The sequence below is a fragment of the Capra hircus genome, chromosome 16 (assembly GCF_001704415.2).
Source record: "Capra hircus breed San Clemente chromosome 16, ASM170441v1, whole genome shotgun sequence".
NCBI lineage: Eukaryota > Metazoa > Chordata > Mammalia > Artiodactyla > Bovidae > Capra > Capra hircus.
In genome coordinates, this window is record NC_030823.1 from 53850728 (window position 1) to 53869100 (window position 18373).

Here is an 18373-nt window from a genome sequence, read left to right on the forward strand (position 1 = left end):
GCTTTACTGAGACATAATTTGCATAATATATAATTGACCCATTTAAGGTATATATTCAATGACTTTAAGTATATTCACAGTTATACAACATCAAAATTTTAGAACATTTTCATGGCCCCTTAAAAGAATCCCATAGTCATGCCTGCCATATTTCCCCTCAAACCTCCTCCAGTTGTATGAAGAAACTAATCTATTTTCTGTCTCTCTGGATTTGCCTATTTACAACATTTCATATAAACAGAATCATATAATAACTTCCAAAGCAGCTGTATGATTTTGCATTCCCATCAGTAATAAATGAAGGGTCGCTGTTGCTTTATATCCTCACCAGTATTTTGCATTGTGTTTTGAATTTTAGCTATTTTAATTCATGTATAGTAGTATCTCATTGCTGTTTCTAAAGGTATCTCATTGCACAATTTCTAAAGGTTATATTTTGTTTATACTTGCTATAAAATGTTGGCTATCTTTCCCTTATTGTAAAATATATCTTTGCAGCTTATTTATTTTATACACAGTAGTTAAACCTCTGTCATTTTAATTTGCAATTCTTTAATGACAAACAATGCTGAGCAAGTTTTTATTTGCTCATTTGCCATCTGCATATCTTTGGTGAGGTGTTCAGATCTCTATCCGTTTAAAAATGATGTTCTTTTTATGATGGAGTTGAGAAAGTTCTTTATATGTTCTAGATACATGTTTCTTCTCAGATACATGATTTACAATTATTTTCTTCCATTCTGTGAGCTGTTCTCTTACTCTCTTGACAGTGTTGTTTGAAGTACTACACTCCTGGTTTCGTTTTTGTTTTTTGGCTGCAGCTATTGAGATCTCAGTTCCCTGATGAGGAATTGAACCTGGGCCCTCAGCAATGGAAGTGCAGAGTCCCAGCCACTGGAGGTCCAGGGAAGTCCAATAAGTTTTCCTTTTGAATAAGCTGTTCTAGAATTACTCTCTTTATCTCCAGCATACATAGTATCAACCTTTCTTACTTTTTATCCACTTATAGGAAGACTGATCCAGCAAATATTAGTGGTACTAATAGTAATGTAAGTATTAATGTTCAAGTTCTAGTATATTTATTTAGAAAATAATTCACACTAAACATATGACACTTCAGACACACTATGCAAATCAGTGAGGGATTGTTTAAGTGAATCATATCTATCTCTGAAAAGCCTGCTTTCCTTGGCTTTGTGAAACCTTCCGAAGATACTACTCATCTCTAACCTGAGAATACTGACACAAAGCTTTCAGAGTATCACCTTCAGAATCACTAATTTTTATATTTTATGTATTTAAGGAGCATTTGCTCCTACCCTAGACAAAAGGTTCCAAAGGCAGTGTTCTACAGTTTCCATTACTTTCTGTATCTTTTATTTCAGTTAGTATCTACTAAGTAAAATTGTCTGAAGCAGCTTCATTTTCCTTATTAAGTAAAATGCAATTGTTTAGCAAATAATATCTTCCTTAATATTAAGAAGTCCTTGTGATTTACCTCTAAGGTTTCTCTAGTGATCTGAGAGCTAAGGCTGTTGAGAAAATCTGACCACCAGAATGAATGTTACTGTGCAATGAGAAACACTGCACTACCACAACAAAACCGAAGGTGCTGAAATAAAGGATCTAAACAGTACTGAACAGAATTTTATCCATTTAAATAGAAGGAAATATTATGCAATCGTAATCAGTTTCTCTCAGAAGGAAAATACACATATACAGACATTTAAAAATTACCCAACTAACCTGAGCACCCACTAGCTGCAACAATGCTGAGTTCACTGGGAGGAGTTCAATGTCTGTATTGATAGTGGTCTGGTCAAATGGGCAAGCCTTGCGGTGGAGTTTGTTCAGGCACATCTTGCAGACAGTATGGCCACAACCCAAACTGATGGGCTTTCTAATTGTTTCGTCAAAAGTCTGAGTGCAAATTGGGCAGGAGAGGAAATCCGTCCACTGTGGAGCTTGTACAGGCATTGTTCTGGAGTTACAATTTACTCACACACACACAAAATCTAAAGCAAAGATTCCACTGGAATCAAAATCTTTGAAAAAAGTTTTTTTTTTTTTAAATATCTTCTGTAAATACAGTCAGCACATAGTGTGAAATATAACCTGAAAAACAAAGAAAGAAAATGACTGTCTTCCTTTACTGTACATTCTCACCCCACTACCTATAGCATTTTATACCACATTTATATCAACACAGTCCACCTTTTTTGCATTTTGACAAAATCAGAGCCATAATAAAACAACTAGTCTCATCCCTTCATTTTAGAGATGGAGAGCAGACCTCAGAAAAAGGAAGTAATTTGCTGTAGGTGACAATAACAAAGCTGGATCCAAGATCTAAGTCTCTCAATTTATCTAAGTTTATGATTGTTTTATATTTTAAAATTAGACTTAAGATAGCTAAGACTACTCTGATCTGCACACAATCTGTACATCTGTGAAAATTCATGAAGCTCTACACTTAACAATGTATACATTTCAGTGTATGTTATACCTTAATAAAGAGTTTTTTAAAAACTGGCTTAAAGTAAAAACTACCCTAAAATATTTTTATCATCAAATTCAGCGTGGGTAATGAGATTAAAAAGTGACTGTGGGGTTTTTAATGTTTATCTTGAATTTTTTTAATTGGTAAAGATCTTTAAGCCTGTTATGGCTTATATTTGCTGCTATAGTATATTGTGTTATAACATAGTTAAAATGATTTACTTCAAAAGATTTTTTAAATTAGCAAGTTTAAGAATGATAGAACAATACAGTTAACCAGAACATATATACATACAGTCAAATTTTACTATCTATCCACTACCTTTTGGTAGGGGGTAAAAATCAAATTACAAAACTTATCACCTGTGTCTAACAGAAATTTTCTTTACATATAAAATCTAATCTGAAATTTCTTGCACATATCTTAAACAATACCTGCTATACTTACTGTAACTGTAGTTTCTAAAAATGAGAACTGATGACCAGAACAATAAAGTAACACAGTATTACATGTTCTTAAAAGATTTGATTATGCTCCCTAGAGACTGCTTATGGAAGGAAAGAAAAATTCACCTAAGGTGTAATTAATTAGAAAGGTAAATTATCTACACATTTTATTTTCCAAGCATTACATTTAATTTAGGTTTTACTGAAGTAATTCAACCTTAAATGTAAGCCCATTATTGAGAGAACAATTTCCATTAGTATGCTAAAAAATTATATCCAGTCATTCAACAAAATTTTACTAAGCACTACTAGTACTGTGATCCAGACTCTAAATTATTAGGGAAACAAAAACTCTGTAGTATCTGCCTTGTAAGTAACCTGAACTTTGTCTGGATTTTTGTGCTATCAAATAAATGGATAATGGAGGAAAAATGTAAGAACCTAGACAGTTAACAAGTTAATTTCATATGCAGATCTAAAATTAAAGTTATCTGTGTATATGTTCAAATGGCCCATGCAATAACAGGATAGAGTGAGTAAAGAAAATGCCCACATTTTTAATTCTATAATTAATTATAAATATTTTAAATAAAATATACCTGCAAATAGAATGAGTAGCTACAGGCATGTTTACATTAAATCTTTATTACTTAATAAAAAGAGACCATCATCCGAAGTGCTAAAAAAGAAAATGAAGTATCTAATTACTCAGTTGTAGAGTCAAATGCTACAATTTGCATGGGGTTGTAGAATTCTCCAAAATAAAGGAGAAAAGCACTTAAAAGATATAATATTTAGAATAAGAACTGGTTATTAGTCAGAAATGTTTGCTGAAGTTGATTAAGTATCATCTAATCTTTTCTATAAATTAGAATGCAGCTTAAATTAATGCCTAAAAAGAATCTGATCTTAAGTTAAACCTTCACAGAGTAAATGGTTCCTTCCTTTTTACTAGGATGGCTCTGTAGAGAACTTAACATTTGTTAATTAATCATAAAACAAAGTTAAAACATGGCACTTTCTTCCCTTAACACTATAAAACTATAGAAACCCAAAAGAGCACAAAACAGCAATGCTTTATTGCACAATCACTATAATTTTTACTATTTATACGTTATGTGCCACATACTATAAATATACTAAATGCTTTACATAGAACAAAATGATAAAAAGTAGGTAACTATTGTTATTCCATTTTACAGATATAGTTGACCCTTAAACATCATAGGTTTGAATACCAAGGGTCCACTTGTACATAGAATTTTTTTTTCAATAGTAAATACCGCATATTACAAGGACCTGCTTCCCTAGTGGCCCAAATGGTAAAGAATCTGCCTGCAATGTGGGAGACCTGGGTTCAATCCCTGAGTTGAGAAAATCCTTTGGAGGAAGGTAATTCCAGGTCAGGAAGATCCGCTAGAGAAGGAAATGGCAACCCACTCCAGTATTCTTGCCTGGAGAATCCCATGGACAGAGGAGCCTGGCAGACTACAGTCCATGGGGTATCAAAGAGTTGGACACAACTGAGTGACTAAGCACAGCCCAGCACAACAACCTGCAATGGCCTGAATCCTTGGGTGCGGAACCACAAATAAGGAGGAACCATACATATGGAGAGCTAACTGTAAATTAAACACAGATTTTCAACTGATTAGAGGGTCAATGGAGTTCAACTGTTAACTCCATGAGAAATGGAGGTTTAGCAAGGCTGAATAAGCTAAAAACAAAAAGAGCTTCAATAGTAACCCAGATGTTATTGTTTAGTTGCTAAATTGTGTTCTGCTCTTTTGCAACCCCATGGATTGTAGCCCCTCAGACTCTTCTGTCCATGGGATTCCCCAGGCAAGAATACTGGAGTGGGTTGCCATTCCCTTCTCCAGGGGATCTTCCCAACCCAGGGATCAAACCCAGGTCTCCTGTACTGCAGGCAGATTTTTTGCTGTTTGAGCCACCAGGAAAGCCCAATATGCATTGTGCATAGATTTTATAACAGGTAAAGAAAAGCATAATCACATTCTGAGACTAAATTCAATATAGTACAATTGGGGAGCTTGAAAAAAAATCAAAGCTACAGGGAAGCCAGAAACAAAACAAAAAATAAAACAGAGAGCAAGACAAAAAGATATGAGGTAAGACTAAAGAATTAGAAGGAACCAAAAACTATAGGATCTTTTAACTCATAACCAGTAAAGAATCCACCTAAAAAGCAAGAGATTTTCCCGGGTCAGGAAGATCCCCTAGAGAAAGAAATGGGAACCCAATCCACTATTCTTGCCTGGGAAATCCCATGTACAGAGGAGCCTTGGCAGGCTATAGTCCATGGAGTCACAAAAGAGACAAACATGACTTTGCTACTAAACTACAACAGTGGTATCTGATCCTAATTTTAAGGCACTGAAGAGCCAGGAAATGATCCACTTCATTGTTTTTTAAAACAAGGTATGCCTATACTATTAAAACATGCAGAATAATTAAAAAGAGAATTAAGCCTGTAGAAATGTTAAGTTAAAGCAAAATTTTCAGACCAAACATATGATGTCATTTGTGTTGGGGGCGGAAATCCTACAGTCTTGGTATCAATGAATATAAATGGATAGAAGAAAAAGATACGGAAAATATCTAACAAACTTAACAGCAGTTACACAGTTGGGCAATTTACAAAATGTGTACAATCACAATTTACTTACATAAGTACAAAAAAACTGAAAGAATGAAAACAAGAGAAAATAGACCACATTTAGAACACAAAGAATTACTGTAAGACTATTAAAAACATCTTTAATAAACTGATCTTCTTTTACTATACATATTTGGATGGTCAAATAATCAAAATTACTTATTAGTGATAAATAATAAATCTTTATTAAATTCATTAAAAACCCTTTAAGAACGTCTCTATAATTTATATTTCAAAGAACTAGTATAATTTATTACTTTTATAATAAAATATATCATTTCTATCTGTATTAACCTAGTAAAATGAAGTATATAATCGCTAACCTCTCACACATTCCAGTTAAGTAGTTCTTAAAGGCATAACAAAGTAGATAGAATTATCTTTCAGAATCAGCACCCAGCTCTTCACTAAAAATAAAAGCATTCTTTTGATCAAAATGATGGGTTTGAGAGACAAGAAGAAAACAGTATTTTAAAAGTTTGACTTTGGATAGAAAACTTAATGAATAAGAATAGTAAGTCACTCTTTGACGATTCTATTTCAATCGACAAAATCATAAACCAAAGCTTTTTTAAAGACTCAAACTGTCATTAAGTTGTAGTAGCTACAAGAAGAATTTCCACTTCCTCATTCTTTAAACATCATTCTCCAAAGTCATCTTTTAAAACATTGTTCAAGCTTCTCAAAGACAGTTCTTTACACCACCTTCAACTACAAAACACATCTAAACCACAAAGGACATATGACTTTGCGAATATAATAAACATTCTTTCAATCAAGAGTAAACATGAGACACTTTAATCATAACAAGCATGAGGAGGCTGAGAAGACAAAGGAGCTGTAACTGGACAAAGAAACAGGAATTAAGTGACTTTGTTGGAATTCTAGATGTGTTCAAAGAGATTATTGCAACAGGTGACCACCTGCAATAAAAATAAAAAAAATAAGAAAGTATCAAGAAGACAGTGCCACACCCTACCTATGGCGACTATGCTGGTGTTTTGGTCTCACCACTCCAGTGAAATAAATGGCTCTTCTCAACATCACCAAGATCAAGCCCTGAGCTTTTGGAGTGGGAGCACTGACTCCAAGACCCTAGACTACCAGAGAACTGGAGTATCAAATAGTGAGAACTCCCACAAAGGAAACAGTAAGTATTCCTTGTGAGGAAAACACAAGTATTAAGTAATATATTAGATGAGATGGATCCCATTGATATCTTCACAACATTCCATCCGAATACAGAATACACCTTCTTCTCAAGTGCACATGGAACAGTCAATTTAAGAAAACTGAAATCGTTATCAAGCATCTTTTCTGACACAACACTATGAGACTAGATACCAATTACAAGAAAAAAACTGTAAAAAACACAAACACATTGAGAATAAACAATACATTTCTAAATAACCAACAGGTTACTGAAGAAATCAAAAGGGAAATCAAAAAATTTCTAGAAATAAATGACAATGAAAACACAACTCAAAACCTATGGGATGCAGCAAAAGCAGTTCTAAGAGGGAAGTTTATAGCAATACAGTCCTACTTCAAGAAACAAGAAAAACATCAAATAGACAACCTAACTTTACACCTAAAGTAACCGGAAAAGAAAAAGAAGAAGAACAACAACAACAAATTAGCAGAACGAAATACATCATAAAGATCAGAGCAGAAATAAACGAAAAAGAAATGAAAGAAACAGTAGTAAAGATTAATAAAACTAAAAGCTGGTTCTTTGAGAAGATAAACAAAATTGATAACCCTTTAGCCAGACTCATCAAGAAAGAAAGAAGAATCAAATCAACAAAATTAGAAATGAAAAAGGAGAGGTTACAACAAACAATACAGAAATACAAAGGATTACAGGAGACTATTATGAACAACTATAAGCAATAAAATGGATAACCTGGAAGAAATGGACAGATTCTTAGAAAACTTTAATCTTCTAAGACTGAATCAGGAAGAAGCAAAAATTATGAACAACCCAATTACAAGCACTGAAATTGAAGCTGTGATAAAAAATCTCCCCAAAGACAAAAGCCCAGGACCAGATGGCTTCATAGGAGAATTCTATCAAACAATTAGAGAAGAGCTAATGCCTATCCTTCTAAAACTCTTTTAAAACACCGCAAAGGGAGGAACACTTCCAATCTCATTCTACAAGGTCACCATCACCCTGATACCAAAACCAGACAAAGACAACACAAAAAAAGAAAACTACAGGCCAATTATCACTGATGAACATAGATGCAAAACTTCTCAATAAAATTTTAGCAAATAGAATTAAACAACACATCAAAAACCTCATACACCATGATCAAGTTGGGTTTATTCCAGGGATGCAAGAATTCTTCAACATATGCAAATCAATCAATGTAATACACCATATTAACAAATTGAAAGATAAAAAGCATATGATAATCTCAAAAGATGAAGAAAAAGCCTTTGACAAAATTCAACTGCCATTTATGATCAAAACTCTTTGAAAAATGGGCATAGAAGAAACCTACCTCAACATAGTAAAGGCCATATATGATAAGCCTACAGCAAACATTATTCTCAATGGTGCAAAACTGAAAGCATCCCCCTAAGATCAGGAACAAGATAAGGGTGTCCACTTTTGTCACTATTATTCAACAAAGTTCTGGAAGTCCTAGCTACAGCAATCAGAGAAGAAAAAGAAATAAAAGGAATCCAGACAGAAAAGAAGAAGTAAAGCTCTCACTGTTTGCAGGTGACATGATACTGTACATAGAAAATCCCAAAGACAGTATCAGAAAATTACTAGAGCTAATCAGTGAATTTAGCAAAGTTGCAGGATACAAAATCAATACACAGAAATCACTTGCATTTCTATATACTAACAATGAAATATCAGAAAGAGAAATTAAGGAAGCAATCCCATTCACCACTGCAACAAAAAATAAAAATATCTCTAGGAATAAACTTACCTAAGGAGACAAAAGAACTCTACACAGGAAATTATAAGACACTGATGAAAGAAATCAAAGATGACATAAACAGATGGAGAGATATTCCATGTTCCTGGGTAGGAAGAATCAATATTGGGAAAACGACTATACTACTAAATGCAATCTACAGGTTCAATGCGATCCCTATCAAATTACCAATGGCAGTTTTCACAGAACTATAAGAAAAAATTTCACAATTCATATGGAAACACAAAGGACCCTGATTAGCCAAAGCAGTCTTGAGAAAGAACAATGGAGCTGGAGCAATCAACCTTCCTGACTTCAGATTATACTACAATGCTACAGTCATCAAGACAGTATGGTAACGGCACAAAAACAGAAATACAGACCAATGGAACAAGGTAGAAAGCCCAAAAATAAACCCACATACCTACAGGTATCTTATTTTGACAAAGGAGGCAAGAATATACAATAGGGCAAAGACAGCCTCTTCAATAAATGGTGCTGGGGAAATTGGATAGCTACACATAAAAGAATTAAATTAGATCACTTCCTAACACCACACACAAAGATAAACTCAAAATGGATTAAAGACCTAAATATAAGACCAAAAACTATAAAACTGTTAGAGGAAAACACAGGCAGAACACTTGATGACAGAAATCAAAGCAAGATCCTCTATGACCCACCTCCTAGAGGGATGGAAATAAAAACAAAAGTAAACAAGTGGGACCTGATTAAACTCAAAAGCTTTTGCACAGCAAAGGAAACTAAGCAAGGTGAAAAGACAGCCCTCAGAATGGGAGAAAATAATAGCAAATAAAACAACTGACAAAGGATTAATTTCCAAAATATACAAGTAGCTCATACAACTCAATGCCAGAAAAGCAAACAACCCAGTCAAAAGTGGGAAAGAGACTTAAACAGACATTTCTTCAAAGAAGACATACAGATGGCTAACAAACCCATGAAAAGATGCTCAACACCGCTCATTATTAGAGAAATAGGAATCAAAACTACAATGAGATATCACTTCACAAGGGTCAGAGTGGTCATCATTTGAAAAAGTGTACAACAACAAATGCTGGAGAGGATGTGGAGAAATGGAACACTCATGCACTGTAGGTGGGAATGTAAATTGATATAGCCACTATGGAAGATGGTATGGCGATTCCTTAAAAAACTAGGAATAAAGCCACCATATGACCCAGCAATCCCACTCCTAGGCATAAACCCTGAGGAAACCAAATCGAAAAAGACACATTTCCCATTGTTCATTGCAGCACTATTTACAATAGCTAGAGCACGGAAGCAACCTAGATGTCCACCGACAGATGAATGGATAAGGAAGTTGTGGTACATATACACAGTGGAATATTACTCAGCCATAAAAAGGAACACATTTGAGTCAGTTCCAATGAGGTGGACGAATCCAGAGCCTATTATACAGAGTGAAGTAAGTCAGAAAGAGAAAGATAAATACCGTATACTAATGTATATATACGGAATCTAGAAAAATGGTACTGAACAATTTATTTTCAGGGCAGCAGTGGAGAAAGAGACATATAGATCAGATCTGTGGACATGAGGAGAGGGGAGGAGAGGGTGAGACATACGGAGAGAGTAACATGGAAACTCATATTACCATATGTAAAACAGATAGCCAATGGAAATTTGCTCTATGTCTCAGGAAACTGAAACAGGGGCTCTGTGTCAACCTAGAGGGGTAGGATTGGGAGGGAGATGGAAGGGAGGTTCAAAAGGGACGGGATATATGAATACCTATGGCTGATTCACGTTGAGGTTTGACAGAAAACAACAAAATTCTGTAAAGCAATTATCCTTCAATTTAAAAACAAATTAAAAAGAGTAAACACAGGATAAAATTACTAACTACCAACATCTAGATTCTTTACACTTCCTCAGAGCAAGGCTATGTCAGAAAAAAAAATTTCTATTAATTAATGCAAATGTGCTCAAAGTCTGCAGGTAACATCATTATGTGTTAGAGCTCAGACTAAATCTAGCTCATTAGAAGTAATTCTACTGGAACCTTCCTAATCAGAAACAGAACATAAATGATGGATCCTCTTATTTCTAAAAAAATACGAGAGTCACTCTGCTGCTCAATGATGAGAGCAATGGTTAACTTTCCCATCAGTTTAAATAAGACCTACTCTCCTATGTAGATGGCAACAATTGGTCATCTTACTGTTGATAACTGATAATAGATCATTCAGAATATAAATTAAACAGCACTCAGTCTGACCTTGAAGAGAGCCCAAACTTATTTTAAAAAATCATATATAACTTCCCCAATAAAATACACATTCTTACACCCACAGGAGTATGCTTAAACAGCAGTTAGAAGGTTGTCTTCTGTGTCTTTTTCCACATTCTTGATAGGAGTTATTAGACAGAATGTGACATTGACATTTTACTAATTCTTCCCAACTTCTAAATTCTGATTAAAAACCATCACTCAAAATACCTCTTATGCTATTGTTGTTCAGTCACTAAGTCGTGTCTGACTCTGCGATCCCACGGACTGCAGCATGCCAGGCTCACATGTCCTTCACTATCTCCTGGAGTTTGCTTAGATTCATGTCCACTGAGTCCATGATGCTATCTAACCATCTCATCCCTATCCTTCTATATTAATAAAATTAATCTTCAATATTATCATTAGACTTTTCCCAGAGTTTGTTTTCTTTTAAAAAGAAATAAAATCTTATCAAATTATTTCAGTGAACAGTAAACAATAAAACCACTGACTCATTCCACCAGCTAAGTGACTAGTTTGCAGACATCAAACTCCAAGTCATGTAAATGCCTTGTAGTAACTCATTTCAAATCCATGCCTCTGCAAAACAACAAACAACTACATATTATGAGACTTAAGGTTTAAGGGTGATTAAAGCAATTCCCAAAGAGCTACTATAGACAAAATTATGATAACATGATGTGTAACAGAGCTTGGCTTTCCAAAGGTAAACCATGTGCCATGTCTTATGCCAGGAGTTTTCAGGTGCATCTCTTATTTAAATGTCTACCACAACTCTAAACCGCAATATAAACCACCACCAGTAACCAGTATTTGTTAAGCACCAACTAGGTGCCAGTACTTCCAGTGCTCTATATACTGTATCTAATTAATTAAATGTTCACAGCAACACTGTGATACAGTTATTTCCATTTTAAAGATAAAAGAAACCAAAATACCAGTGAGTGGCTGGACTATGATTCAAACTCAGGCCAGCTTAACCCATAAGCTGATACTTTAAAATTTTCTAATTTCTGCCACTTAACAGGTACAATTAAATCATTATGGCAAGGGAGCTTTTAGGGATGATGGAAATGTTCTAAAATTGTGCTGATGGTTGCACAATTCTACAAATTTAATAAAAAATGTTGAATTGTACACTTAAGTAAATTTTACAGCATGTAAATTATACTTCAATAAAGCTGTTTAAATAGCCATTAAAGGCTTTTTATAAAGTCATAGTTTTTAATTTTAATGTAGCCATTTAAAAATATAAAGACACCTTCCAGACTGTTCTATGAGCATAGCAGTAGTTTGGTCACTAAGTTGTGTTCGACTCTTGTGATGCCATGGACTGTAGCCTGCCAGATTCCTCTGTCCAAGGGATTCTCCAGGCAAGAATACTGGAGTGGATTGCCATTTCCTTCTCCAGGGGATCTTCCTGACCTGGGAATTGAGCCCAGGTCTCCTGCATTGCAGGCAGATTCTTTACCGACTGAGCTACAATTATTACCATCTCCTCCATTAAGGTCCATTTTAAGTGTGTCTGATTTAGAGAGAGAAATAAGAAAATTAAAATTCCTCAAGTATCTATTCTGGCCTAGTCACTCTTCACAAGCATTATTATATCCATTTTATAGGTAACTCTTGATCTTCAGCAGCATTAAATAACTTGCCCAAAGTTAATAAATTGTCAAGTTGAGACTAAAACTCAGTTCTTATGTGAATTCACAGCGTTAAGTTACCTAGAGCAAGATATTACATCAAACAAACAAAATCTTATTGTCTGTAAGAAGAAAATCCTGGACCTCCTTCCACCCCACCCTATCCCATGAGATGAGTTTAATTATTATTTTTGGCCTTAATTTGCCATTTGCCTGGTACATTTCCATAGCAACCAATAAACAGGGCAACATCAGAGAAGAGAAAAATTTTAACTATCTTGAAAAGTGATGCTAAGAGCAGAAAATAAAAACAAAAAGAAGAAAAATAAATGAAGGTTTAGTATAATACCACTCAGTGTTATAATTCTCAAAATATTAATTAATTCACATATAAAACAGTGTGAGATTTCTGAAGGCTCAAGGTTTCTCCAGCAGTAACACCCTGTGAAGACCCAATTCTGACTGTAAAAATACTTCTTCCCGAAATAAACAAACTGAATTGTAACTTTTTATTGTACACAACATCCTAGATATAAACAACTTAATATGCTAATGTTAGTACAAATATAGACAAATTCTTAGGACCAGTATAAAGAGGAGGGCTTCTGACTTAAGAGGAGGAGCAGGCGTGGAAAACAGAACTTGATTAAAAGGGTTGAGAAAGCTGCAAAGGGCTAATTTAGGTGGCTTATTTTCCCAGTGTTCAGAGGGACAAAAGCAAACACTTCTATTTCCAATGTAAAGTCAAATTTAGATGAAGAAATAGTAAGGAAGGGTGAAGCCATTCACAGAGAAGCTGCCTGATCAAGCTGAAACACTGCAAGTGAAGGACAGCTACTAACTTTGGGTATAAAGTCTGAAGCTTCAGATTTCTATTCTATATAGCAAAGTTCTACACTGTGTGTAAAATGTGCTCCACAAGAGGTCATTAGAATCATGAAAGAGGTGGTGAAATAAAAAGGCCAAAGTCAAAGGCATCATCTTAAAGGAGCTGTGAGGCAGTAGGAAGGGAAACTTATCTGTCATAGCAAAACATCAAAGAGTTAAGAGATGGGAATACCAGACCACCTGACTACCCTCTTGAGAAACCTATATGCACGTCAGGAAGCAACAGTTAAAACTGGACATGGAACAACAGATTGGTTCCAAATAGGAAAAGGAGTACGTCAAGGCTGTGTACTGTCACCCTGCTTATTTAACTTATATGCAGAGTACATCATTAGAAACGCTGGGCTGGGAGAAGCACAAGCTGGAATTAAGATTGCCAGGAGAAATATCAATAATCTCAGATATGCAGATGACACCACCCTTATGGCAGAAAGTGAAGAGGAACTAAAAAGCCACTTGATGAAAGTGAAAGAGGAGAGTGAAAAACTTGGCTTAAAGCTCAACATTCAGAAAACGAAGATCATGGCATCTGGTCCCATCACTTCATGGCAAATAGATGGGGAAACAGTGGAAACGGTGTCAGACTTTATTGTTTTGGGCTCCAAAATCACTGCAGATGGTGATTGCAGCCATGAAATTAAAAGATGCTTACTCCTTGGAAGAAACGTTATGACCAACCTAGATAGCATATTCAAAAGCAGAGACATTACTTTGCCAACAAAGGTCCATCTAGTCAAGGCTATGGTTTTTCCAGTGGTCATGTATGGATGTGAGAGTTGGACTGTGAAGAAAGCTGAGCGCCGAAGAATTGATGCTTTTGAACTATGGTGTTGGAGAAGACTCTTGAGAGTCCCTTGGACTGCAAGGAGATCCAACCAGTCCATTCTAAAGGAGATCAGCCCTGGCATTTCTTTGGAAGGAATGATGCTAAAGCTGAAACTCCAGCACTTTGGCCACCTCAAGCAAAGAGTTGACTCATTGGAAAAGACTCTGATCCTGGGAGGGATTGGGGGCAGGAGAAGGGGACGACAGAGGATGGCTGGATGACATCACCTACTCGATGGATGTCGAGTCTGAGTCAACTCCAGGAGTTGGTGATGCACAGGGAGGCCTGGCGTGCTGCAGTCGGACACACTGAGCGACTGAACTGAACTGAAAAAATAATAACAAAACCAACACCAACAACAATGCACAGAAACTGTTTTGAGCCCTTTCTGTATATTAACTTATTATGGCAAACCCAATATAATATTGTAAGTTAATTACCTCCAATTAAAATAAATTTATATTAAAAAAAGAAAAATTAGAAAACAAATTAAATATCCTTTAAAAATAAGAAAATAAGTTTAAAGATAGAAAAAAAGCTGAAGTCTCCTTAATTAAGACTCTTTTCAAGCCAAAAAGATAACTCACTTATCTTTTGAAATCTGTCCTCCTGCTAAAATAATGGCTCCTTTTCATAAAGGAAGTTTACTCCTCCTGTCCCTAGAAGTTATTTTGAGACACAATGACAAATCTGATTGGCAAGTCCTCAATAATCTTGAATGTAAGGGAAAATGTTCACTATTAAAAAAAAATTAACTTGTGTCTCATAAATTTATATTCCAGATTGTTAAATATTAATTTATAAAACTCCTGAGTAGTTCAATGAAATTGAGACATTTTAAGGCACAACATGAATACTGTTTCTTTAATGTATCCTAATTTATTAGTTCTTTTCTTGCTTATATGGAAGCATTTAAGCTTAAATCTTTGTGAAAAGGAGCTAAAAAAAAAATTTTACTTCTATCTCCACAATGTTATAAGTAAAAAAAAAAAAAAAAAGTAACTCAATCCCTGTGCCTATCTTCTGGTCTCTATTTTCTTCTCCCTCACCTCTGAGTTTTCAAATTATCACTTTATCCCAACCACTATTAGGGTATCAACAATCTTCTTATGAAATTCAAATGTCACATCTCAATCCTTATTTTCTTTCTATGTGTTTAGTAATGTTAACCAGTTTCTCCTGCAAATGCTGCCCTTCTGGGCTTCTATAATGGCATACTTTCCAGGTATTCCACTAATTAGCAGGCCACTCCTTACATGTCCCTTTTGAGGGCTTCTCCTTCTCTGCCCATCCTTGCCCTCCACCCATATATGCAGTTCTTCAGAATTCCTTCCTCAATTCTCCTCTCTACAAATATCCTTGAGTGATTTCATCTACTTTCAGCTTTTGACTACCAACTGGATGCTTAGGACTTCCAAAATTTCAAGCCACTCTTATGAGTGCTAGCATCATATAACCAGTTGACTACTAGTCATTCATGTCCAACTGGGGTCTCAAACTATCTCAACAATACAAAACCTTTTGTTCCCTATGTTAATGATGAAGTGACTTACCTATTGAGAGAAGCATGAGAAATCATCCTTCACTATTCACTTTTCCTCAAACCTGCTCTCCCCTCAACTAACAATCATTATGTCCTATTCATATTTCCTCAGTGTTTTTTGAAACCTTAAATCCTTACTTTAGGCTGCCAACATCTCTTACCTGGATTGCTGTGACAATTTCTTAAGTCCATGTTAAAGTATCCTCAACAGATCAGGTTCTTTAAAATCAGAGAATGTCTTGGGCTTCCCCCCGTCCCTTTTCTTGATATCTTCCCTACGGTTTTAATATAGAAGAAGCCAGCTAATATACAATAGCAAACATATCAAGCTGGAATAGTTATGCTTTCACCAATAGAAAGTCAACTGAATTAATAGAAAGCTGCTAGAGAAGAAACCTAGGGCTTTGCTATCCAAAGTACCTCATACAGATAAACAAGGTTAGATAAGACTTGAATAACACTATAAATCAACTAGACTTAAGACATCCACAGAATGTTCAACACAACAGAACTCTTTAAGTGTTTATGCTTTTGAAACATTCTCCGAGATAGATGATATGCTAGATGATAAGACAAGTCTCAGTAAGCTTAAAAGGATTGAAATCATAAACATTATAGTCTCTGCATACAGTGGAATGAAATTACCAACAGAAAAAAACTTAAACTCACAAATAAAGGGAAATTAAACAACATACTACTAAATAACCTAAGTCAAAGGAGAAATCAAAAGGGAAATTAGAAAATATTTTGAAATGAATGAAAATGAAGACACACCATACCAAAATTCATGGGATGCATCTAAAGTAAGGCTTAGATGGATATTAATAGCTTTAAGTGTCCATATTAAAAAAGAAAAAGTCTCAAATCAATAATCTTACTTTCCCACCTTGAGACATTGGGGAAAAAAGATATCTAACACCAGCAATATGATGACAGATTCTCTGTGGCCAAAATATAAGTTCAGAATTTAATATTGTTAAGTAATGCCAATTTTAGATGATTTCTTCCCTAAATACTACAAAAGAGAAACTTATAAACAAAAGATATTAAAAACTTAAAAACCCAAGTATTCTAATATCCCAAACAGTTTAATATTAGTTAATGAGGTGTAAATGTAATTTTAAAAATCTTGACAGTTCCTTTTTACAATGAATATACACATTTCAACTTGGAAGAGGGAGGTAGAGAGATACTTCAAGGCTGATGTACCCAAATATAAATCTAGGTTTTTGTTTGATTATTTTAATCAGAAAATTTATAAGCAATTGAGTCTTAACATCAAAGCTAGCAAATAATAGAGGAAAAAATTCTCAACTGTATCTTTCAGAGGGCCTCTGGGACACCACTTATTAGTAGCAAATTATGCTGGCATTCCTATCTTTGAAGGAGATTATCACAGGTTCAGGTAAGAAGTGAGCAATATGACAAACCCAGACAGCATACTAAAAAGCAAAGACATCTCTTTGCTGGCAAGATCTATAAAGTCAAAGCTACAGCTTTTCCAGTAGTCATGTACAAATGTGAGAGGTGGACCCTAAAGAAGACTGACAGGCAAAGAAGTGATGCTTTTGAACTATGGTGCTGGACCCTTTAAAGAGTCCCATGGACTGGAGATCACTAAAGGATATCAACCTTGAATATTCATTGGAAGGACTGATGCTGAAGCTGATGCTCCAATACTTTGGCCATGTGAGCTGACTCACTGGTAAAGACCCTAATGCTTGGAAAGACTGGAGGCGAAAGAAGAGGGCGGCAGAGGATAAGATGGCATCACCGACTCAATGGACATGAATTAGAGCAAACTCCAGGAGATAGTGAAGGATGGGGAAATCTGGCATGCTGCAGTTCATGGGGCTGCAAAGAGTTGAACATGATTTACCAACTGAACAACAACAACATAAGCAAATGGAAATTTAAAGGAATGACAAGTTTTAAAATAATAATAGAATGTATGATGAGTCAAAATATTCTAAAAACTTAAAGTGCCTTATTTTTTAATCCTCATAATAACCTTGCAAAATATTATTACAACTTTGAGAAAATCAGGGCTCAGAAAAGTTAAGCAATGTTCTTAAGATCTCACAGCCACCAAGGGTTGAGATTCTAACCTGGTTTATCTAACTTTACTCTTAAAAAAGTATTCCCTTAGGTTTTTGAATCATTTACTGTGACAGTCTGCAAAGATGGCCACAGTTCCTCCCATCCCTTTAGCTACACCCCTTTGTAATTTGACTTTGCTATTCTTTCTATCAAGAAAGAGAATCTTTTCCCCACTTTGAATCAGGGTGACCTTGGCTTACTTTGAAAACTGTAGTTGAGTATAGCATTAGTGATGTTTGTAGAGCTCCAGACAGAACATAAAAGTCTCAAGAAACTTTGCAACTTTCCACTCTTGCTCTCTTGGAACATGGTGCCATTATGCGAGGGGATCTGAGCTAGACTTGAGATGAGACCAACAGAACAGAAAAAAATTGTCCCAGCTCAGACCCCTAGAACAATCAGCCCCAGTTTTAGCTGCCAGATGACTGAAGCTGCATGACTAACCTTGGAGACCAGCAGCAGAACCATCTGCAGCTAACCTAGTTCCAAGCACTAATTCACAATTATAAGCAAATAGTTGCTGTTTTAAGCCA

The 18373-nt window shown here is 35.2% G+C and overlaps 1 protein-coding gene across 3 annotated transcripts in view; it reads right to left on the reverse strand.

Annotated features, from left to right (window-relative positions):
• The window catches only part of RC3H1 (ring finger and CCCH-type domains 1), a 73878-nt gene that overhangs the window by 39378 nt on the left and 16127 nt on the right, over window positions 1-18373 (reverse strand). For 2 of the 3 annotated variants that reach the window (XM_018060616.1, XM_018060615.1), the window contains exon 2: window positions 1747-2115. In XM_018060616.1, the coding sequence (XP_017916105.1) occupies window positions 1747-1977 (231 nt within the window). In that variant the 5' untranslated portion in view covers window positions 1978-2115. Of the gene's footprint in view, window positions 1-1746; window positions 2116-18373 lie in introns of those variants that run through there. The other variant, XM_005690899.3, reaches the window with a different exon arrangement.